Source organism: Astyanax mexicanus, chromosome 2 (genome assembly GCF_023375975.1).
Source record: "Astyanax mexicanus isolate ESR-SI-001 chromosome 2, AstMex3_surface, whole genome shotgun sequence".
NCBI classification, from domain to species: Eukaryota; Metazoa; Chordata; class Actinopteri; order Characiformes; family Acestrorhamphidae; genus Astyanax; species Astyanax mexicanus.
In genome coordinates, this window is record NC_064409.1 from 42504989 (window position 1) to 42530866 (window position 25878).

Consider the following 25878-nt stretch of genomic DNA (forward strand, 5'->3'; position numbering starts at 1 on the left):
GTAATTATTCAGTACTCCCTGGTAGTTAATAGAAAATATTTAGGTGTTAATGCAGCACTATTAATTAGTTCCTGCTTAGTTACCTATTAACTATGGAACAGTATTATAGTGTTACCGATTAAGTAAAGTTTGACCACTACATGTTGGGAATAGTTAAATATATGTGTTATTAGATTCAGAGTTGAAAAAAAAAAGAGTTATAACAAGCAAATGGCACCAATTCGGTGGAATGACCCATAATGCACTTGGCTGTGATTCTCAAACACTTCCACTCAATGTCAAAGTGAGAATAGACTTTAAAACTACTATAAGTACTAAACTACTATAAGTACTAAAAATAAGAATGTCTTGTTTAACTACTCTAGCAGGCTTTATTGACATTGAATGAGAAAAACAGAACTTGTCCCTAACGTTAGCTTGAACTGCTGATCGAGTTGTCCCATTTAAGGTGAAATTTACGGTGGAAATGAGAACTCTGGGGAAAATGATAATGCTAATTTGTTTGTGAATGAGATATAAATATACTAAGAATGAGACACCTTGTTTAACTACCCTAGCAGGCTCTAGAAGATGGGGTGAGAGAAAAAAATGTGTACGTAAACATATGACCACAGTTGTGCATCACTCCAATATCAGCATCTTTAGTAGAGTTGGGAGATATATTTTTTACAGAAGCTTGTTGTGACAGGGGAAATGTGCAGACACATTGAGCATCCAGAGTTTCAGCTTCTGCAGAAACAGGTTGCTTGGGGCTGTGCTGTGACAGATAGGGGTGGAACTGTGGAGACAGACTCGAGGCCGTGTCTGGAGTGAGTGGTGCAGCAAGAGAGAGAGAGAGAGAGAGAGAGAGAGAGAGAGAGTATATTTGTGTAAGGAGTAAGGAAGACAGTTGAAGCCATAGAGGGAGGGAGAGAGAGGGAGAGGGAGGGGAGGATAAGAGAGCGAGAGTGAAAAAGAGTGAAAAGAGGAGCAGAAGAGGGAGAGAAAGCGAGAAAGAGTGAGCAGAACGAACTGCAGGTTGTCCTGGACAAACCCTGACTGAGATAATGCACCCCAACTTCGCCGGCACTTGGAAGATGAAGAGCAGTGAGAATTTTGATGAACTTCTTAAAGCACTGGGTAAGACTGCCTCTCTGCCTCTCTTTTACTCAGTGTGTTCATGATAATAACAGTCACTTCTTCACTTCATCTTTTGCTTTAGATCTTCTCAGACTAGCTTAAAAGCCATAATCACATTATAGCACAGGCTATTTCATCAACATACAGTCAAGCCAACACTTGGTCTTCATTTGGAACAGGCATTCTATTGTACAGTACAAGGGCAGGCAATGTATAGAGGACTAATTATTCACGTTTAGCATTAAAGTAGAACACCCCGGAGCAGAGGGAGGTCTCCCAGCAGGAATTCTCCTATTCGTCTTGCCTTTTGTGTGCGTTTTATTCTCCTCTGTACCCCTTTATATCTGCAGATCAGACAGCGGGCTCTGTGAGGCTTGGCCGCAGAGACCCCGAAGGACAATGAGCACAAACTGGGTCAGTAATATATTGAAGTTTGTTTCTCTGATTCAAGGTTTGGGCATAATCCAAAAAAGTTAGTTTAAAAAAATGATATTTACTGTGATGTGCCTATTTGAAACAGCCAAAATTAAAGATAAGACAAAAGCTGCATTTGGGAAAAACTGGCAAATATCACATGCCTAAAGCGAAAAGTTAGGGCCTGATTCTCTGCTGTCTTTATCTACAGCAGAACTGGCTTGGCTTCTAATATGTTTAACTGCACTAGAAGGGATTGCGTGAGATTTGAACCCGTTGTGTGTCAGAAAGGAAAAGCATTCAACCCAAGCCCTTCAGGAGTGCATACTGAGCCAGATTGAATTACTCCTCACAATCTGATAGAGATTGGCCCCAGGATGTTTATATTGGGAGAGCAGATAAGTGAGACCAATATCCCGCTTCATTCTTTATTCTGTATGCAAACTACAGCTGAGTGCATTAACCTCCTGATCAATGTCTGCTGCAGTGTTGTAATATTAGCAAGGCAGATTGTGAGAGATGAGATCAGAGCTTTCACGCTAAAGCAGGAATGTGAAGCACATAGAGTAGAAGCATAGATGTGGTCTGACTGGAGAAAGGCAAAGACCACCATTTGCCCCTCTTGTATCTTTAGATGTCTAGCCCTAGATGTAAAGTAGGTCAAAGTGTGTATCTTCAATATGCAGAAGGAATTTATTGTTATTATCAAATGATGATGCCTGAGAAATCTGAATATTGTGTATTTATTAGTATACCATATGTATTGCAGATAACCCTTTTCAGTGGAAAAATGAACAGTTATCAAATGTACACCACTGCTCTTCACATTCTAAGTCAGGGTCCTACACATCACATTTAATCCACATTCTGAAAGGCTTGATGATTAGCTGAATATCTTGAGCATGTTGGGAGTGGCTAAAGGCTAAAATTATGCAGGCTTTTGCTTTCGACATAGGATTTTAATCTAAAGGCCCTAATCTAATAAGACATTTACAAGACGTTTAGTACCTGCCTGGCTTTCCTCTTTCTTGCACATTTTAGGCTGAATCCACATGAATCCCCATTACCTCCCTCCGTTTTTTTTTTTTGTCCACACAGAGACGAACATGATTACATGAGCAAGCTATCCTTGTAAAGAGAGACATGAACACAGCTGTTTATTGCAAAATTAAAACACAGTACTCCCTATATGTTGAAGTATACAAGCAAAAAATTATGGATTTATAATTTAAACATTGCATTATATATTTGTAATACAAAAATATTTCAAAATATGTCGAAAGCAAAAGCCTGCCAATGAAGATTAAGAACTTAGTGTCCCTGATGTTTATTACAATACTGATATGTATTAGGAGATAATGTTCCCAGGGCTGGTGTGCCTCCTTGTTGTCACTCTGTCAGGGCTTACATACATGAATTAACTACAACTGGCCATAGAAATCACTCACCCACTGTGTCTGAAGTCCTCTGTGCTTGTCAACAACTTCACCATCAAGGCCATGTGTAATGGAGATACAGCAGAGCCCTCTGATCTTTCAGCAGCTTTTCCGCTGGAGCCGTGGGCTTTAGCACAATGGTCTTACATCTGTTTAGGCTGTTCTGAGATCAGATTTCCATGTTAATATATATTCTCAGATACAAAAGACAGATACTAAAAAGTATACATTTTAGGGTATCCCATTTGTTATGTCAATTGATCTAATTGCACTGAATCACAGTTCTGACGTATTTTAGTTTTTTTGTTGTATTATTTTATTTGAAAAAGGTAAAATGCACATTTGTGTGCCTTTACACCAAAAAAAGTAAACTAATGTATCTTTAAAACACATGTAAGCCCTAAGGTTGGCCAATTTTTAGGGTATAATTACGTTCTTTGGATGTGTCCAGCGCTGGTCTTAGAGGACCTATGTCTAGCCCAGGCTGGTAATTTCATTCAGGTTTGGTAAATTTACGAAAATCACGAAAGTGTGTTAAAATCTAGCCCTCCAGGACCAGGGCTGGACACCCCATGCATAAACAATACAATCCCTGTGTAAGGTCCTTACAGTATAGGAACAGAGAGAAAAACATATACAGGCTAGAGGACTTTTAAATGGTGAATCTCTGGTTGACTGTCCCTCGAGAATTTAGATTCCATGTTTTAAACAGCAAAACATGCCTGTACTGCCTGTATACCACTGGCTTTGTTTTCACAGCCTTTGAAAGCACAGCTCTAGACAGACTGTGTTGCACTATGGGAAAAAACAAGTCAAATGTCTAAGTCTGCAGTCCCAGAATTCCTCAGATTGCTCCTCAGTGACAATATAATCAGAGTTTATGGTGCTCTGTCTGGCACCAGTGATATAAAAACAAACTCTCCCTGCTGCCGCCCATTTATGCAGTCTGAGAATTGCATTATATTACCTTTGAGTGTTAAAACAACTTAGTTGTGAAAGCTTATCTGTTGCCACATTAATCAGAAGTGGTCTCTTACGTTCACATAAATATTGCAACATTATGTTCTCAATACAGCGAGGGGTCCAAGCAGAGAACATTCTGTCTGTTTCTAACAGCATGAAGGCGGTGGGATTCTGTGTAAAGGACAGGGCTCTTGTGTTTGGGGATCGTGCTGTCAGACGGCTAAGGGCAGGGTGGGGCTGGTTGAGGGCAGTTGTCTGGGCAGCAGAGAAGCTCATTATGACCCCCATGCTGTGCTCCCTCAGGCGTAAACGCCATGCTCCGGAAGGTGGCTGGGGCAGCCGCTGCCAAACCCCATGTGGAGATCCGACAGGACGGAGAGCAATTCTACATTAAGACCTCCACCACTGTGCGCACCACAGAGATCAACTTCCACGTTGGAGAGGAGTTCGATGAGGAGACTGTGGATGGCAGGAAGTGTAAGGTACAGCAGTGTGAAAACTGACATCACATCAAGAGCATAATTGATTTATCAGTCTTTTCATGCTTTAGTAGAGCTCAGTAACAGTGAGATAAATAACTAATCAGCACAGTGATTTATCAGTGTACTCATGCTTTATTAAGTTCAGTAACACTATGATACATAACTGATCAGCACAGTGATTAATCAGTGTAATCATGCTTTGGTAAGTTCAGTAACACTGAGACACATTACATTACATTACATTTGGCAGACGCTTTTGTCAAAAACGACTTACAATAATGATGTACATAGAATATTAGAAGTTCAAGGTAAAAAAACATTTTTAGACAGGGTCTAAAGGTGCTCAACTGGAAATAGTGGGATAGAGGAAGAAGGGAGGGGAAAAAGGAAATGAGGTTAGAAGTAGTTAGTTTATTAGAGGTGTTAGGGGAGTAAGTGCTCTTCGAAGAGCTCTGTCTTCAGGAGTTTCTTAAAGATCACAGATGTCACAATGCCCCTCTTCGTTAAATATGAACGTTATTATTGTGCGATAATGATCATTTCTGATAGGTTTGTGTGAAATCAAATCTGTCTTCTGTTGGAGAGGCATATGAAATTTCTCTGTCTCACAGTTCAGCTGCTGATGTGAATCTGCTGTGAAAACCTCAGCATGTAATATTTATGTCAGCATCACCAGAGATACTAACCTGAAATAATAGCCTTTACAGAATGGCACAAACATCTTTCTGTATGTCTACTGTGAAATGCATTAACAATACTGAATTAAAAAATGAAATCCCTGGTCAGCAAGGTTTGTCATGGTTTTTGCCTGAAGACCAGCTAAATGATAAAACAAAACATAGTCTATGCTACCCTAGACCCTATATGTCAGCAAGTATAAATTTATAAAGCTGCAAAGCTAGGTTCTTAAACTCTATTGTCTGGAGAAGTCTATCATCTACAAGGCATTGATGTAAATACTTTTTTTCCTCATTCCTCACTACCTAAATGTACATCTGCTTCCAAATAGTAACTGCTACTTTACAGGAATCATTTTAACAGTGTTTTTGCTAGTGTTATTTCTAGCTGTGTACTTTTGGCATGAGCATCATTGGTTTCAACTCCAGATGTAACTCCTTTCTTCATAGCCTACTGATAAAAAGAGTTTTGGGTCAGAATGATGCGACTGTGTGAATAATGGAGCATCTAAAGCCACTCAAATCTAAACTGTAGCTGCAGCAGCTTTGAAGACTTAACTACGACAGCCAAATTACAGCCAGACACAACAAGTCTGAATTAAACTCCAGGCTGGAGTCTAAAACCTTAGCTGAGTTTGTAGTACAGCAGTGTGCCACTGTGTTATTGGTTATTTTGAAACACGAGGACAAGTACAAGCACAGTTAAGCCATTCAGCAGATATGAAGGCCATGACAACTGCCTCTAACCTTACTGATTCTTGTAGAAAGAAAAAGCTACACAAGAGGGATACCAAAGTATTTTGTTTTTTGGATTTGCAATACTGTTCAATTTTCAAAAACACAGTATTGATCATATTTTTTTAATGTAAAGATTGGTGGCAGACAGGGGTTCCTTTAGTGATGTATTTATGCCCTAGTCATTAGATGTCAGTGTTGTAGACCCCACTGTTCTGATTGCATGAAAAAGTAAACCCTTTGTTAGTCCAGTATTATAATACATATCATATCGCCAACTCTTGCCAATATACAGCCTTGGTTCTTATGTATGACATTAGGTCCACAACAAGAGTCAGACCAAAGATAATACCAATCTAAATTCAACCCAGTAATTAAGAAATACTGCTTTTATGTTATTGTTCATTATTTTTGGTTTCAGTTTTAAATTGAGCAAAATCCTGTTCAGAACACCACATTAACAATCATTTTCTAATTAATGTTTTGCTCCTGAAAGGTCAGTCATCCTCATGCATGATGGATGAAAAATAGACTCTAATTAGGATACTAGATGCTGCAACATGGTTTGTCTCTTGTGTTCCATGTCAGACTGAAGTGAAATAAGGTATTTGGTCTTCAAGCGTTCATTTCTGTAAATTGAGCTCATTTCATGTCTCCCGGTGAAGCAGTATATCAACACCAGACAACATGTCTGTGCTGCTGTGTGAATATACTGTATAATATTACATAAAGAGACTAGCTTCATGAACAGAGCTCATATATTATCCCTCTTAGCATATTCCAACAAAAGCTGTTCTAGATAATAAAATAGATTATATTATAGGGAGACATAAAACTGGACATATATGGTGTCACAGACCTTACAAATCAAGTCTTCTAAAGTCTAATGAAAAGCATGACATCATTAAACAGAGAAAGATTAAATCTAAAGCCCTGACTTTACATGGAGGCCCCTGCAAAAGTAGGGAATGGCGGTGGGCAGGTTTGGAAACCACACAGATTACTGTGACTTTCAGCACGGTTCATATAAGAACATACTAGCTGATGCTCTGCTGAAAAGACATTTGATGATTTAACTTAGCATGTTTCCTTAATACGTGATGATACATCCTGATTATGAGTTATGAGTTAGTACAGAAAATATAGTCATAAATGTTCCTAATTTAATTTACTTTCTTTTGAAAGGAATAAATTTCAATGAATTTTTTTCTTAAATGCAAAATATATTAAAGGTATGATTTAAACCCTTCTAAAAATCTAGCTCAAAACTAGTTTTTGCTGGTAACTGGTCTCAGACGGATTTTTATGGTCCGGATAGTTGCAAGGCTGGTCACCCAGATTGGTAAGCTAAACGATTAACCAGCTCATGGCCAGTATAGTGTATGTTGCATTTAAATTTGGTCATGTTTGTTCATGCTGGACATCCAGCTTGGTCATGCTGGTCAATTAACTTACCCAGGTTGTTTTTTTAGCTGGATAGAACCTACAGTTCTAAAAAAAGTGTGAATTTACTTCAGACAGAGAAATGGCTGGATAAAGACAGACAGAAGAATGCATGAATAAAGAGATAGACACACCCCTCAGAAAGAGAAAAGAACTTGACCTGATTTTCTGTTTTGTGGAGTCAACTGTCTGGGTTCTGATATCAGAGGGTTAGGAAGCAATCCTTTCTTTACACAGTCACTTTAGGGTGGCTATGACCATCTATGTGTTTATTTGTACGTAGTAAGGTACTATGCATCTGGTCCACAGTGTATTTCAAGCCATTTTTTCTGATACTTTTATGGCACTTTAGTATCCCTAGTGGCATGGGAATCTCTCTTCCCTAGCCTTTTGTTCCCCTGCTTCACTGTTATAGTAGTAAGTCTACAATAAAAAAGTAAATATGTTGCATCAACACAGCTATGGGTAAAAGGGCATTAAACCGACAAATCGAACAAAAAATAATTTAAGTAAATTCATATAAGTGAAATCAATTCATTTTAAATCACTACTTTTTTCATGATGTTTAACATCTTGTCTGAACAAAAGTGGTCCTTGATCAGTGATTTCACGTCACACACACACAATGATGAGCTTATTAAGAGGAGATAAAAGAGTGAGAGAGGCTAAACAGAAAGAGAGAGACTTTCGCCCTCTAGCACAGAGAGTAAGCTAGCCAGTTCTGGCACTGGGTTAAAAGACTGCTTAATCTGAGGATTTGGGGGTGCGAGGGCTGTATTCTCTCTCAGGGGCTGAGCTGAAGCTGTGTGTGTGTTTGGCAGAAGGGAAAGCCGTGATAATGACACTGTGTGTGTATATAAATGAGCAAAAAGGCTGTAGATAATGATACTGTATTCCCTAAAGCCAGAGTTTGACTAATGAGCTGCAGCTGCCCGCACACATAAGCACTCATACACACTCCTGTACACTCACACACACTGGGATTCAGAGACAGAAGCAGGCGGGTAGCTGTGTCTGATGCTAATGCTGCCTCCTAATAGCAGAGCTGCATATACTGGCAGGAGCTGCTGGACATGGCTGCTTTAAACACCCAGCTGCTCATCAGTGCCAGTGCGGCCAGTCTGATCACCTCTGAGAGCCAGAGCCAGCCAGAGCAGGAGAGCTAGAGCCCCTAAAATCATCACCTTATAATTCAATCTTCATAATGGAACAATACCATATATATACAACCCAATTCCATTAAAGCCCGGATGGTGTTAAAATGTAAATGTATAAATGTATTGATATCACAGACATCATGCCCTGTGGACTCAAGAGGGGAGGGACCATCCAGCTTGTTAACAATGCACAGTTCAAAAGCCTGCATCTCTAATTCTGTGGGGTTAGATTAGTGCCTATGGCTTACATATTAGTACAGTTTACATATCTGGAAAGGCATGGTCAATGCTGAACAGTAAGGAAGGTTTTTTAGAACAACCTAAGGGAAGGACTTGAATATTTTAACAAGACAGTGCTAAACCACATGCTGTATTCCATCACAACAGCATGGTTTCGTATAAGAAGAGTCCAGGTGCTGAACTAGCTTGAGCAGTACAGAACTTTTACCAACAGAAGACATTTGATGCCTCAAGAAAGAAAATCAGGCAAAGAAGACTCTGGACTGTTGAGCAGCTGCAATCCTACATCAGGCTAAAATGGGAACACATTCCTCTCCTAAAACTCCTGTAAATGGTCTCCTAAATTCCTAACCCAGACACATACAAACTGTTGTTAACAGAACAGAATGAGTCACTTTTTGTAATTGGGGTTGTATATATTAGATTTATCATATATATTTATATCCATTCCCATTATGATTGCCCTTCTTTAATTTTTAGTTTTAGAAGAATTGTATGCTGGCCATATTAGGATTATCACCATTATTTTTATTATTTATTAATAATTACTTAGCAAACTGAGGAGACTGTAGACAGTTCACTCTGTTTGCTTTTAGCCTAGCAGCCACGTAGCACTTCCTTGCTTTTTTAAGGGAGTGGATGTTTAAAGCAACAATTAAAAAAAAAAAAAGTACCTTCTGCAGACACTGGCATAGGAAAAGCTCTGGTTCATGTAGCAGCTCCTTTTCAGTAGTGTCTGGTGGTGATGTACATTAGTGTACCATAAAAGATATCAAGTATCAAAAACATCATATTCTGCCGAAGTGGCTGTTGTCTTGCACAAAATCAGTTGTTTTTGTAAAATATGTTTGGTGTAAGAAAACACTGTGTTTAGGTATATGCCCATAATACAGCTTTGTTTTGGTTATGCTAGATTTTCTTTTCAGTTTGGAGACAGCAGTTCTTGACATATATGGTTTGTGATGTACTGAACAGAAGTTTTTCATTCTAAAAATGTTACTATTCTTTAAGAATAACTCTTAATTTTGCATTCTTTTCCGTGTATCCATTAAATAATCATTCTTGGGTTGTAAATAACCCTATTTACTTAAAAGGTTATATTGTTTGTTTTGTTGAATTATTTAAGCAATTCAAGTTCATGGATAATTTAACTTACCCTTTATTTCAAGGCTTATCACAGTATGCACAATATAGCAACATCTATATTATGAAACCATATATTTTTAATAACAAATGTATTATTATTATTATTAGTCTGTAATGTACAGTCAGTTTAGTCTTTTAACCAGCTGTAGTTCTGTTGTCTTTCCCGTTAGAAGGCAGAAAATTGCCAAACTGAGGGCTGAAGGTTTTGACAAATGAAGTTATATGCCTAGCTGGTTGCTATAGAGACAGACTTTTCCAGTGCTCACCTGCAACAGAGTAGGCAGGAAGAGAGAGAAAATAAGAGCCTGTTTATATATGATAAAAGAAACTCAAGCACTCCCTGAATAACTAAACCTCTCTATTACTGCTGGCATGTATATTATGTAGGCTTTAAAATACACTTCACTGGCATTCCAAAATTCATGGGACAGGAACTAGTATTATGTCCTATGACTTTTGCCATGTCCCATTCTGCACTGACCTGTGTGATATAAATGATATATACATTTCACAGGTCTCTTCACATGTAAAAATCTACCAGATACGGCCAGTTACTGTCATTACCGCTCAGTACTGTTTTGTCTCAGTCACAAGATAATACCTCACAATTTATAAAAGTGTCGGTGTTCCTAAAGCCTTCATCCTAATACTTTGTAATCAATTTGCATACTGCTATCCCATGACGTCTGGCATTTTAGTGTATAGTTGTGAGTAACAGTGTTCGATCCAACACTTTTTTGGGATGGATAAGAATTTCACAACTATTTAACCCACACCATTACCTGACCATTTTTCCCAAAAAAGGTAAAGGCTGTAAGCGCATTAAAGTGGTAAAGACTTCTTATTGATAGCATTGGAATCAGGAGAAATGTTGAATGGTCAGGTATCATCAAACATTTGGCTATAGAAAGTGATATGGAGTGTAGAGAATTTGGGGGTTTCCTGTGTATGCCAGCTCTGTGTTTATTTATTAATGATCTGTCAGACCTGTTGCCTGCAGTGAGAGGAGACAGCCAGAAAAAGAGGAAATACATGAGAGACAAAGAGAGAGAAAGTAAGAGAGAAATAGAGATACATACTGTGAATTTACATTCCAAACCACTGGTTTCTTCCACTGTAACATCCAGTAGTATGATAGTTTGTGTCAGTATCACATTAGGGTCATTATCGGAGTACTGTACCTTTTGGTATTTCATGACTTTCATGAAATAATGATTTATTATTATTTCGATTATCATATTTCCATCTGAATAGTTTTTATTTTTGGGCAATATTTGGGCAATATTAGTGAAAATTTAAATGAAAAAGTTGTTAATCCAGAGTTGGAGATATGTTGAATAGTTAATGCTGACCTTGTCCTCTTTCAAATATAGATTTAGATTTTCTACAAATATTTTAATGACCTTGGTATTTTCCAGGGCAGGGTGGACAGTTTAAGCTTTGCCCCAGCTAAGTATGGACACAATATGAGAAATATTGAGTAAAATTATTAATATTAACTGCTGAACATGCAGCAGCAAGTGTCTTCAGTTCCTTAAAATAAACCTTGAAGGTTCTGATGAACAGGGATATGCCTTGAAAGCTTGATTTTTTTATTATGAAAATATATATTTTTAATGAAAATAATTGTATTCCTAAACTATCAAAACATGTTTTCCAACGTTAAAGAAAAGATATTGTTACACAGTGTATGAAGTTTAGACAACTATGCTGCAGATGTAAAAGGCATGTTATATTGATATTGACCCATTTGATCATGCCGTTTCACACAGTGCACTCTAACTGTTGGAGCCAGTCTCACGATGCCGAGAGAACAGAGAACTGAACTCATTAACTTCAAGCACTCCCCACAGATTCAGAGTGTATTACCATAATGAGCTGAAGACACAAGACCTCTTCATGCTTTGTATGCACGGCTACACACGCAAGAGTTATGCTTCCAAGACAAAGACAGCAGATGTTCCGGTCAATTAGCTCCTTAAGTATTGTACAGACACTCTTAACGGTAGAACCAAATGGCTCGGGAGAGGCAGGGAGAGCGAAAGAGGGAGACAGATAGAAAGAGAAAGAAAAGCCTGGCCTCTGTGCTTCTCTTCTGAGTTAGATCTTCTCTCTCTCCAGTCCTGCAGGCTCCCCTGTTCTCCCTGCACCTTTGATATGGTGATTAACATTACAGTCTCATACTGCAGCTGCGTGAAGTCACGTCTTCTGGGTCCTACTTCAAACAGCGACTGACAGAGTCTAAAGCCGGAGTCACGCTTTGTTCAAAGAGTTGACGTGAAAAGGGGGCAGCACGATTCATATGAGGGTTTAACTCACAATTGGAGAGGCCAAGATACCTGCAGTTTGAACTGTTTTAAGACTATCTTTGCTATGGATGATTATGAAAGAAAGAGAATGAGAGAGAGAGAGAGAGAGAGAGAGAGAGAGATCATTATGAAGCACAGATTGTTTAACAATTACCAATTATTGGGTTGTTATGGTGGGAGGGAATAAACAATTGTACCAGTAACAGAAAAAATAAATGCTTCGGCTTTTGTAAATAGCTGAGGTCTGCGTTGTGAAGACCATAGGCAGAACCAGAGTTACCTACTCATTTGGTAGTTCTGCCTCCCTTCTGCCAGACTGTCTGCCAAGCTCCTCAGACTGCCTTCATTTAATTTACTGAGCACAGTCTAAAATACTATAAGCAAAGCATATTCTCCCAGTTTGTCCAGGAAGTGTAAAGTTTTACCAGTAAAAGAAAAAAACAACAGTAAAAAAATAACATTTCTATCAATGTACAGTACCAGAGCTTAGCTCTGCTTACTTTGATTACTTCTAAGACAATTCAGCTGAAGCTATTACAAACCTGTGTAACCCCAGAGCTGCAATGAAAGAATCAACACGCACAGGCAGTCATTAGAATAATATAACTTAATGTTTTAATCTGGACTCAGACTAGATCAGAACATGATTTTAATGTAAGTACTGTTTAAAACTGAGAACAAACAACTACCAGCATGTCTAACTAGACTAATGCCAGATGGCAAGCTAAATACTAGTTAGATTGCGTTGGTCATTTTGTGCTAACATCAGCCTTACCAAAAACTATAAAGAAATTTGTCTGTTAAGAACACAAAACAACATGATCAATGATTCTCAACTACTCCTTTTAATAAACAGGAAACCCAAGTGCACAGTTTATTCCAGCTAAGGCTGTCAATCAATTTATTCCTAATATCACTCAGCCTTATTATGATATAGCATAAAACACTTTTTTTAAAACTGACCAATATTAATATAAAAAAAAAGTTGGAACTGAAATGGCAGTTCAGAGAAAAGACAGTTTAGAGGAGAAAATGAGATGTGAAAGGGACTGGTTTGACATTGAAACCCATACAGTTAAATGGGTGGAGCTACACATCATTCTGCAACCTGTCAGCAGAGCTGCAGTCACTGCTTCAGCTTTCACAAACAACTTTAGCAGATCACTCCGCCATGTTTCCGAAGCTTTAAGCAATGGCTTCATTTCCTCCATGATGCTGACTCACTTCTGGAGCCCAGTAGATACAGACAGGATTTGGGGGTTTGTTTTATGGTCTGGGAAGATCACAATAAATGCAGTCCAAAGTATTTATTCAGGCCCCCAAGACAGTTTAATTTTAACTGGATTTAGCATAAAGCTAAATATTTGAGAGAGAACATGATAGACAAGATTGGTTAATGCTTTCCACCAACCCATTTAAAGTGCCATATTTTTTCCCCTTTGAGAACATCTCAGAAGGAAGTTTTTAAGTATTATTTTACATACATATATATCTAATATTTCACCTGTTTGGATATGTTCTGCTTTTATTAGTATAGTCCTGTTACAGACCAAACTAGAGCAAAACCATTTTTTTAATTTCGTCTATTTATCTGCATTGTTTTAAACTCTGCCTTGACAAGTCTTCCATGAACTGCTGCTGAGAAGGATCACCAAAGCATTTACTTATACACTTATACACTTATACACTTTTTCTCTAAAGTATTCTTTTTGTCTTTATTGTGAATTTAAAGCCAGGAATACTGAGTAACCAATGACTGGAGCCAACAGTCTAGACTGCAGTCCTTGATAGGACATTAGTTGCATTAGCATTAGCCGCTAGTATTAACAGGCTGTAGCCTGCTCCTAACCCCAGCTCACACTGCTGGAGCAGTATTAGCATTACCCGCTAACCTTGCTAGCTGCTCAGAGGTGAGTTTTATCGGCCTGAGGCAGCTATGAAGCATTATCTGCTAACGCAGGGTTGCCAACTTTGCCGAAAACCTCGGAGTGAGATTTCAGCAGGTAGGTTCAAGTATCTTGGCCTCAACAGTACATGTATACATTTTATGATCATGCAATAGTGCAGAGTGTGGGGCCTTCCTCTAGAAAATTTAGCAATTCTTAAATGCCATTTTTTTCTTTCTAGTCAGTTTTAGGGTGACTAGTTAGATGTGGCAAATCCTAAATACCCATCTCATTCATAGCCTACATCCTCAGCTGCCCTTCAAAAGACAATGTTGTTAAACAGAGAGAAACTAGTTTAGGCTGGTTCAACAAATTTTAAGGCAAAAGTTGAGGTGGTTTAATTTATATGTAGATTTTTAATGGAGTTTCATGCCATAGTCATAAATCAATTCAGAATTTAACAGAAAATGTACAAAATGACAATGTGCATGGCCGCTTAAAATGAGTTATAATATACAATATAATGTATTACAAATATCAATATATAAACTCTCAAAAATGGAAAAGAATGTATTTTAAAGCCAGATTTTTAAAAATATGAATAATATTAATATAAACATTAACATGCTGTAACTATTGTGACCATAAAAAAAAAACATTTATCAGGGTTGCTAATCCATTTTTTTTCTTTTCTTAGTCTCTTTTTTTTCTTTTTGCCTTTTTTTGCCTTTAATGAACTTAATGATTGGTCCGAATTTTTAGCTTCATCGTGCGTTGTTTGTCCTGCAGTGTGAGAGTGGAAGCAATGTCCGGTTAACTGCCCAAACGAGCTGCTAGTGTGAATTTTATAATAACAGAAAAATACATTTTAAACTGGAAAATCAACTCAACTGAACAAAATCCAAAATATTAACACAAATATAATCTAACGAATTTCAAAAGATAAAAACGAAATAGTCAACACAACAGAAGAAAATCAATAAATTAATATTATTTAAAAAATGCTAATAATAAAAAGCATCTTATAATAAAATCAAAGAAATTGAGCACTGCGCAGGGCAGAGCTTTATGATTATAACATTCTAAGTTGTGCGACTTTTTAAATATTCTTTTAAACTTTTATATATTCTGATTATCACGCCATAGTTTTATATAAAATAAAAATAGCATTAGCACATCATGGACCATTTTTTTTAGCCCGAGCCCGACCCGGGACCCTGCGGGCTTGGGCAGAAAATCTCAACTCTACTCAGAATGGCTGGCTAGCTAGTCAGCTTTGATTATCTTGTGTTAGTTAGCTGTTTGGCTTTGACAACAACGAATTGGTCCAGGACAGAATAAAGTAGTGAATTACAGATTATGAATTAACCCCACTTTGTAATTCGGACATGCAAACTTTATTGGGAAGAGCTGAACCCCGCCTCCCGTCTTGCTTTTAACAGTCCGTCCTGGGTGTGTTTCTCGACAGTGTTGGCAACTTTCCTTGTCACAGTGCAAGTATACAACCAACTAGCTGCTAAATTGCTAACTAGTTTGGCAGGGGAGCGTTAACGGCAGTCTAACCTTACCTCTGACTGAACAACACATTCGCTTTGGTTTCTCGAACTAGCGTCTCAAAATGTATTCATCACAACCAATTCCTCTCTGGTGGCGTCTGTTATGTAGTTTTTGCTTGACTATAATGACAAAACGTTGAAGTTGACCTTACCTTACTGATTTTGAGGCTTCTCAGCTAAGTGGAGAATTCTGCCCTTCCCCATGACTGAACTGGCCTTGAATCAGAGAAAGTAGAATAGAGAAGGCTCACTCTGATTGGTGCCCATGACTAATGACAAGTCGTTTCCAGCGAAAAAGTCAGAGAAGGATTAGACACTCTGCTGTGGTCCAATCATGAGTTTAAAGCATTCGGAAATTATAGAAGGAGTGTAAAAAAATCAACACAGAAAGAAAAAATTATCTAGCATGAGATTTCTTTGATCTAGCGTGAAAGCTGACATTTAGTCTGAAAGAGTGAGTGTCACGCCAGATGTGTGAGAGTTGGCAACCCTGGCTAACAGTTAGTCGCTAATGCTAATGCTCCAGCCTGGAGAAATTCGGGAGTCTAAGCATACTATAAATAAACAGAAGCACATTACTTACTCAAATAAATAGTTTTCAGGAGACAAATCTGTGTAGCGCTCATTTGACTTGAAAATATGTCTTTTTTTTATTACAGATTTTTTTTACTTTGCTTAGCTTTCCTTAATTAAGTTAGCTTCTCCCCACCACCACCCAGCGGTGAGATCTGCTGAATTAGAAATTCCTTATAGTGTCTCTTAAAATGCACACCGACAGAACACAGTGACTGATTAGTATACAAGGTACCAACTGGTAATCTACAGCTCAATCATGGAAATTGCTACAACCCAGCTATAGGCTCACTAATCCATCTAGCTCCCTCTTTATTGCATTAATGACTCTCCATCTTTGCTTTGTAAGTGAACTGATAGAGCTCTGTTAAGAGTATGGGTGTGTAAAAATGTCTCTGTGTGCTCTGAATTGCTTGCAGAGTTTGGCCACATGGGAGACGGACAATAAGATCTACTGCAAGCAGACACTGGTGGATGGTGATGGACCCAAGACATTTTGGTCCAGGGAGCTGCGAGGGGATGAACTCATACTGGTGAGATATAAGTATATAGATATATGTTTACAAGTATAAAACACCAAGCTACACCAATTTTTACAAATTTACTCAAACCTAAAGCCTGTTTTTTCAGGTTTGCTTTAATATAGATAAATTAAATACATTGTCACACTGGACGATACATTAAGTACATTTTTGCACTGGAACTAATGTAGGTAATATGTTCTGGAAGCTGATAAACTGAAAGATTAACCATTTTTTAGACTGCATATTCCAACAGATAGTGAAAAAGGATGCTGTAAAGCTAATTAAATCTAAGAGTAACAGATACAGTTATTGATACAGTGCACTTAATGCTTTCTCTTCACAGTCCAACTAATTTTCTGTGGCCAGCTAGCAGCTAGTGGGCTGCTAGTAGAACTAAAGACAGAAAATTATATTGTTCTCCATTGTAACCTCCAGAACTTTTAATGGAAGTAAATGTACTATTAATTTTACCAAGTATTTTTATGCTAAAATATAGATTCTAGATTTATCTGTGTTCATCTTATAGATGTGTATAGAGCATTTTTTTTACACAGGGAATAATCCAACTGTGATAACCCTCTCTGCTCATTGGTCAAACCTGTCTGGGGCATGGAGCAAAAAGAAAAAGAGGAAGTCCTGTAAAGAAGGACCTGTGTTCTGGACTAGTGCATATTTCTGTGCAGTTAAATATGGATCAATGTCAGATGTGGCATTTGTTTATAACTGTAGTAATTATCTGGAAATATTCCAGATTAAACTCTACCTGCAGGATTACGTTTATCTTAAAATTACAAAGTACACCTGACAAACAAATCGCTCCAGAGTTTATTTAGGACCAGTCAGAGAGCACCTTTTCTCGTTCTGTTGTTTTGATTCACATGTAAATGCAATTACTGTATTCACACCGCCTTAATTGCATCAAATAGAAAAAGAGGCAAAGTTGTGTGAAAACAGCCTAAGATTATTTAACAAAATTACTTAACACACATATGTTTGTGTGGTGATCATGTTTTGCCAGTTATATACAAGAATGTAAATTCTAAAACATGTTATCTGGATTAGCCCCATAACTCCAGTATAAATCTAGACTAGCAAACATTCAATGTTCTGATGTCTATTCCTTACAGAACTTGCTGCAAGTCTCCCAAAGAGTGAGATACTGTACATTCATAAACCAAACCCAGTGCAATCCACCAGCTCCCTGAGCAAGGCAGTGGGCCAGTGAACATATAGAGGAGTTCCTTATAATCACCTCCCAGCACCGTGAGAGTTGTGGGGGTGCCACTCCTCAGCAACCTTTTTATGAACCTCCAGCAAGCCCCCACAAATAAACAATACTCCCTATTCAGCTATTGTTACCTCGGCCAAAGATAATAGAGGGAAATTGGGAAAATGCAGATAAAGCAGCAAAGTTAAGCATAGATTTGATGGTTAAGCAGTAGATTTGAGTTTGGAGTTACTCATGTAAATGTAGGTTTATTATTATTCCCAAACCTAATTAACTTTGATTCATCTTTGGATCTTGTTACAGGAAAGGCTTATGCTATTTAACTGCCACTAAAATTAAATGAAGAGTGCTTTAGAGTACACACTAGATTTAAACTTCATTATCAATCTGTTTTATGATTGTCCATCAATGGATTAAGAGGAGGAGTGTATGGATTTTATTGCTGCTGCACTGCCGAAAATGTGGGTTATGTGTGAGACAGAGAGAGAAAGAAAACTGATTCTGACCTCTAGCTGGACCCAAAGCTAATGGACTGAATCGATTGGAGGACAGTACAGCTGAGCTTTCTGGATGACCTGTTGTAGAGGGTCAGCTTTTCTCACTTCGCTCCCTGTGACACACTGTGACACTCTGTGTGAGCAATGCACGCATTTATACACGCAAACAGACATAGACACGCACACACACTTTATTCAGTGTTCCTCTGTTTTTCCTTTTCATAAACATCTCCTTTTGAAAGTACTCATCATCTCAAAATACACCCACAATCATACAATCATAATTACAAGCAGGTAAATTACAGTGCAGAACTATCTACTCAGTTTGCCTCTGGAAAAAAGCAGGAACGTTTCACATTTTTCTGCAAAGATCTATCCAAAGCCAAGTCCCACCAACTTCTACAACTTAATAATAAGTGTAAATCTGCTAGAAAGAAACTTACGGAGATGCTGTTTAGCCAATAACCCTCACTTGGATTCCAAAAAAAAAAAACAGTAAAGGCTGAATTAGGGTTGTGGCTGCGGGCCGATGGTGGCTATGGGAGTTCATGTCAGCCTCTAACCCAGACTGCACTCTGGAATGTGCTGGAGTGTCCAATCCAAACGCTGGCCTGACCCGGATCACTCGGGCCGTTCTCATTAATTCTGGAGATGCTTGAAGGTTTCTGAACAAACCGCACAGCTTAGCAATAAAACAGGGTGGGAGAATTATGGAGAAAAGCAATCAAGCAGCCTCAGTGTGATTGTCTTTGGCGTGTCATGATGAATCTAGGGCACATTTCCATAAGACATGCATGCTTCATTAGATTTTTGCGAAAGTAAAAGTAGGGGAAAAGAAGGACAATGTATCTTTATCTCTGTGTCTGATCCTTTTAGAAACCCCAAATCAGAGCATGGTAGGCTTTAATTGCTTAAGACTTTTTTCTCAGAGGAAGTTGTGTGTGAATGTGTGAATGGGTGTGTGTGAGAGAGAGAGAGTGTCTAAAAAGACACATTTACTTTCTGCTTTGCCACCATGTGGATGAGATGTTGCCGCACAGTTGCTGATGTCCAAGCTGGCACTCTTCCAAAACAAGTGTCATGTTTGATAGTAATGAGGGAGAACGAGTGCAGGCAGTTAGATCGTACACCCACGTACCCAATGACCGATGTAACACAGTGGTCTCTAACCCTGGTCCTGAAGGAAGCAATGTTTCAGAGTCTTCCTAATACACTCACATCACATCAGCTCAGAGAGGGTTTGTTTACTTACTGTTAGTATGTGCGAGCAGGAAAAAGGCAGAAATATTAGGACTCTGTGATATTGTAAAATCTATATATTGTTTGCATCTAATGCAACATACACTATATTGCAAAAGAATCTGTTCGCCTGCTTGCATTTGATGATGTAAGGCTTAGATGCAGATGCTCGGACATGGATTAATGAAACTCTCTACTCTCTACTGTTCTTGAGCTAATCTGACGGCCACATGAAGGAGGTTTTGGAGGTTTGTAGTGACTGAAATTGGCAACCTCAGGATCTGCTGATCCTCTCTGCCATTTTACATGGCCGAACACTTGCTTGTTGAGTTGTTTTCTTCCCCAGATGCTTCCACTTTTTATAATATCACTGACAGTTGACTGTGGAATATTTAGTAGTAAAATAAATTCACGACTGGACTATCCTGCATCCTATGCTACATCCTATCACGGTACCACGGTAATGTTTAAAGAAGCAGTCTGCATGTCTAGGTGCCTGGTTTTCGACGACTGTGGCCATGGAAATGATTGGAACCTGTGTTTAAAAATTTGGATAGATGAGTGAATACTTTTGGCAATATAGTGTATGTTTATGTATTGTGTTGTTATGATTTAACAATACAAAAATATACAGCTATAAATATAAATATGTGTATATTTTTACCAGAAGGTAATGATCTAACGTTATGATATTAATAATACACAGTGTATCCAAGATTGCAGTAAAATTAATTAAATGTGGCAGGTATAATCTGCTTCTTGTAGAAATGTCATGGAAAATATAAATACTATTTTTTGTAACAAACAGCAAAAAGTAGTAGCATGTTTTTTACATGTGACATTGCATATCCTGCAGTGGCAATGCTGAAACAATATATTGTTCAGCTCTAATATTGGAATTTTTAAAAATATATAAATATTATTTTTTGTATCAAACAGCAAAAAGTAGTAGCATGTTTTTTACATGTTACACACTTGTATCCCATGACCCATGAAGTTTCTTTAATTCTTCTTGGCAGAATCATTCAAGCATAAGTTCAACATCAGTTTAGTTAGGGAGCAGCAGAGCACGGTGCACAGGCATTTTTAAGATCTCTCCAGAGATGCTCTACTAGGTTCAGGTTCAGACTCTCAAAGAGTTTTCCCACAGCCACGCCTCCGTTTTCTTGGCAGTATGCAGTATTGTCCATTGTTGAAATGTAAACCTTCACCCCAGGCTGAGTATTCTGGCAAAGGTTTTTACTTAGCATTGCTCTATTTCTTTCCATCTTTCCATCTGTCTGACTAGTTTCACACAAATATCATAGAAAATATGTTACAGAAAAATGTTCCCATGGCATAATGCTGCCACCACCATGTTTAAATGTAGGGAAAGTGTTAATAAGATGATGTTTTGTGTCTCGTTTTCTTTATTATTGTTTGGGAAACTGGCCAAGTAGTTCAAACTTTATTTATTTTTGGTCTTATGGCCTGAGTGCCTTTTAGGTAATGACTTTGTAAGGAAAACATTCTAATCTGAAACACAAAGTGGATAAAATGCCTGGAAACCTTCTGGATGTACTTTACATTAACATCAAAAGAGTTAAAAATGTAAAGGCTACATTAACATTACAAGACTGGTTTAAAAAGATCAGAGTTACCATGTTCACACAACCCTAAAAAATAAGGCCAGAGTAAGGCAAAAAATCTGATTTGAGTCACGTCAGCTTAGAAATTTAAGACCCAGCCAAAAAATGCTTTTCAGTACTATATAGCAAACAGCAAAACTGCTATTAATAAGCAGACTTTTAAAATATTTGTTCTTTACTTAAGTATTTCTAAATATTTTTTATCCTACTTAATACTTTTTCGTCTACAGTCTCTTTTGCTCTTAGCTGTTTTATTTTTATTCTGTATGTAATAATTTCTAATCATGCAGCTAATCACACTGTTATTCTGTGAGTGAATTTGCTTTGAAAAGTTAAGTTCAATTTCATTGATGTTACTTGACACGGATTTAATCCCTTCTGATTTATTTTATCTGTTTAACTAAACAGATGATATCTGTCGAGTTTGATCCGGAAAAAAAACTGATCCTGCTCTGTCAGACACACTGCTCCCTAGCTTAATAAATGATCAATTTGAGTCAAACAAAATACAGTGTTTCATTTCATTTAGTCCTGTAAATAGAAATGTTGGGGTTTTCAGTTAACAATGACCGAAGTGAACATTTTAAAATAAAATCTTTACCACCAGTTTCACCAGTCACATTTGCAGTGAAACAGGAATGGAGCATATTGTTTCAAAAGGGTGGTGTCACTTTTTATTTTGCTAGCTTGTTTAAAACTATTTGAATATGGTATTGCCCCTTCCCCCCAAGATCAAAATTGAACACACCCAGAACATGGATAATGCTATTTTACTGATGTTTGTGTGTGCTTTCTCTTCTTTTGCTCAGATATTTGGAGCTGACGATGTGGTGTGTACACGGATCTACATGCGAGAATGATGCCCCACACACCGGACAAGGTGGCAACAGAAAGTCATAAAGCACTCAGTAGTCTAAAAGCCCCCTCTATCTCTTCAAATCCCCCAGATTCAGTCAACATGCATCTTCTTCAGTGTGGTATTGAATTTGATGTGCATCTTAATTTCAGCATCTTTTATCTGGTCATTCATGCATGTCCAGTTATGCCATTGCGATGGTTCTGTGATAAAACCTTGGTGTAGTCATGCCGCCTCCATTCAATGTTTTACTTTTGTGTATTTTATTGGTATTGCATTTACAAAACAGGAATAAAAATGGAACAAACGACTAAGATTTTGTGATTTGTTTTGATTCATTTGATTTGTTTTATCCTCAGCTTTTTTTGATAGAACTTGTACTTTACCTCAAGTCTGGGTATTTAGTACTTTCACATCTCTTTGTTGAGTTATTAACTGACATGGCAAAAGTCATGTAACAGGAACTAGTACTGAGTCTGATGAAAAGCTTAAGAGCTGCACCATACACTTACACTGTCTTAATGCCTTGTTTGTTGTATTCCCAGTTCACACGTAACACTGTAGATTGGAGAATGTTACATGCCTGCACTTAACTTAACTTAACTGCACTTAAACTAGCTTTCATAAATGACTGACGATGTATTCAATGATTACAATATAAGATCGAAAGGTTCCGTTTATTGGAGAAAACGAAAAACTTTAGCCCAATTAAAAGGAGGCCCTGGATACAAGATGAAATATGGTTTAGAATGGATGCCTACAGTTTCCATATGGTATCATGTGGCACATTTGCCTACAGATGTTCCAGCTGGGCCTGTAGATTCTGCACACATCCCGCATAAATCTGGTAACTGAAAGGTCAAAGAAGTGTGTAGTCTGGTGGAGACAGTCCCGAGAAACCCTTGCTGTGTACGTGGTGAGCATTTTCTTGCTGAAACATGATAGTTGGACACCCTGCCTGAGGTAACATGTGGCACAGGATGTCCTGCACATATTGCTGAGCACTATTGAGGATGACTGACTATTGCATATGAAGGCTTCGGAGATCATGACACCAGCAGTTAATGGCATTGTTGCTTCACAGCAAAGGTAGGGCTGCAACAAGGCCACCACAAGGTCTCCATGCTCCAACCTGATTGCTAATCCCAAATAGAACCTAGATTTGTTGCCAAAAAGATTTATCAGTCCAGGTTTCTCCTTTACAACACCACTGTAAATAAAGGTGATGGACAGAAGACCCAGTGTGTATTAGGACCACGCCTATAATCATTTACATATCTGCATAACATATTGTAACTGCATGCTGTGTTTTACAGCAAACCCCACTTACATGTTGTTTGTGGTGTGGTGGTGATGTTTTAGTGTTCTTCTGTTAGTAGTAGATAAGACTCTGCAGTTCTGCTGGAGTTTTTAAACACTTTTTCCACTCTATCAGACACTTCTACCTAGCTGGTCCATTTTGTAGATGTAAAGGCAGGCCCAAATACTGCTCAGTGTGAAGCTGGATAATGGGTGTAGAAACAAGGGAATGGTTATTAAAATACAAACTCTCAGATTTCAGGATAGATGAAACAGATCCTAAAGAATTCCTCAAGACTCTAATCTTGTGTGGTCAATGAATCACGCCCCTACAGGACAGACACCTGGAACAGCACGAAATGTCAGATGCATATTTAGCTCCACAGCCCATTGAGCTTTCAACGTCTGTTGAATTCATCCGGCCTCAGCTGACCTTAAATGTGTCAACAGTGTTCTGTGGAAGAGTCTCTCTGGCTCAGATGGTGTTTTTCAGGCTTTTCCGGGCTCCCCCGTGCACCACCGCAGCAATTAGTCACAGTCTTTGCTATGTCCCAGACAATCCGCCCGCAGATCCACTGAGCAATGGGATTAGAGGGGAGTGGGAAAGAAAGATAAGAGGCAGACTGGAGCGGTACGGTGTCGTTCTTTACTCTTTCTGGCCCATACAGGCTCTGAAACTGGCACAGCAGTGATTAGATTCAGGGCTGCCGTCACGGTTGGCGAAACCTATTATCAGCATCGGCCCTCTCTAAGGACTGAGGACTCACTGGACGCTTTAGAAACGTTGATGCGGGTGAATCCCATGTGAGACGAGAGCATGAGCTTGGTCATGGAAGGGACAGTGCATATAGGAACAGAACAGACAGAAACTGAAGAAAGAGAAGGAAGAGAATTTAGAAAGAAGATGAAGACAAAGCAGATCAGTTGTCCAGCACTAAGCAGCCTAAAGGCTAAAGAGGAGTCAAGGGGGCTTGATGCAATTCAGACCAATGAGGTCCACCATTCCGATCTGACTGGCCTGCAGTATAACAATACTAATTTATTATTTAGCACTGTAAAAAAGCCCTCTACTACTAGCTACTATACATCATCTCAAAAAATATTTTAAAGCAAAAAGTTATCATATATCAACCATTCCTCTCCTTTGGGAGAGATAATAATTTAATAAAGAAAAAGAGCTAAGGCGTTAACGCACGCTGTTTCAGAATCGGTAACGCGTTACTATTTCTTAAGTGGATGAAATTGAATGGTATATACACAATATTACAAGTAAGAATAATTAGTAGCTCGGAAAGCTGGAAGCCCGTAGTGCCATTTGATCAGTAGTGTTATGGTGCTTACACACTGAACTTGGTATATCCCGCTGCATTTCGCATGTGCTGCCGCTCTGCTGAACGCTGGTCTGTTGTGGCTGTGTTGTGCTGCTGCTGACGTCCAGCATCTCCTGCTGATTATAGGCGGGGTTTTCTAAAACCAGTCACCTCTGCAACTATTGTTTTGTAGTTTTAAGTCTCTACAGCCTCTTTAGATCTGTATCTGTCTCTCACCCTCAGAATAAAGCTCTGATTCAGCTCTTCCTCCTGTTATCTCTATATGAGTAAAGGAAAGTGCTGTACAGCTGAGGATGTTCACTAATCGTTAATATCAGTCACTCGCTCCTGTTTATTGTTGTTTGTACTACAGTTTCTCCCTGGTCGCGAGAGTTCACGTCACTCTTTTTCTGCCGCGGTACCGCTTGCCGCGAGGTCAAAGTTGAAGCAAGTTGAACTTTGACCGCGGTGAGCGGCAGCGCGGTAGAGGCGTGGTTATGGGCGGGAAACGCGCCGCGTTCCGCTCTGCTCCGGGGCAGCGACGCACCGCTCTACCTCTCTAGAAACAATTGAATCCTATAGGGGACAGCATACCGTGCCGCACCTACCGTGTTTCAGAGTTCCAGTGAGAGTGCACGCAGGGGGCTTGAATGATAAGTTCAGTATCCGGAGCAAGCAGACTGACAACATCAGGACTGACAGTACAAAAAGCCTGTAACTCCAATACATTTAGGGGCAGTTTGCAGACTGGGATTATGTATTTTGAATGTATATTTAAATTAAAGGAAAGTATAATGTAAACCGAGATTAAATCCTTTTAACCATGAAATAAAGCTGGAAGTCACGGATTCAATCATATTTTTATTGTTTTATTTAATATTACAAAATGTATAGATTACTCTGGCCACTGATGGGAAGCAGTGTGTGCAATACTTGTCATATACAATAATATTAAAATAATCAGTGTTTAAAAAAAAAAAGATCACACACAAAGCATTATAGAAGCAAGATAAAAAAAAACATGACACTGAACATCAATAAGTCCTGATGCAAAACAACTTTCAGAAACTGAGCAACATGAAATGTTAAAAAACTGGCTGGCATTAGATCAAAGCTGCAGAATGAGGCAACCCAGGGAAGTGGCAGTGCTCTCATCCCTCT

At 38.5% G+C, this 25878-nt stretch overlaps 1 protein-coding gene across 1 annotated transcript; it reads left to right on the forward strand.

Moving 5' to 3' along the window:
• The first annotated feature begins 790 nt into the window (after positions 1-790).
• crabp1a (cellular retinoic acid binding protein 1a) lies at positions 791-22422 on the forward strand. Its single transcript, XM_007228553.3, has 4 exons — positions 791-1119; positions 4236-4414; positions 16556-16669; positions 22062-22422. Exons 1-4 carry the CDS (start codon positions 1047-1049, stop codon positions 22110-22112), a joined length of 417 nt encoding a protein of 138 aa, XP_007228615.1. The 5' UTR covers positions 791-1046; the 3' UTR covers positions 22113-22422.
• Positions 22423-25878: the final 3456 nt, after the last annotated feature.

Bases quoted from the DNA above. Each gene is read 5' to 3' on its own strand.
- crabp1a (XM_007228553.3), top strand. From the start codon at position 1,047: ATGCACCCCAACTTCGCCGGCACTTGGAAGATGAAGAGCAGTGAGAAT. The intron at 1,120-4,235 runs GTAAGACTGCCT...GTGCTCCCTCAG, and splicing joins TGAACTTCTTAAAGCACTGG to GCGTAAACGCCATGCTCCGG. The intron at 4,415-16,555 runs GTACAGCAGTGT...AATTGCTTGCAG, and splicing joins TGGATGGCAGGAAGTGTAAG to AGTTTGGCCACATGGGAGAC.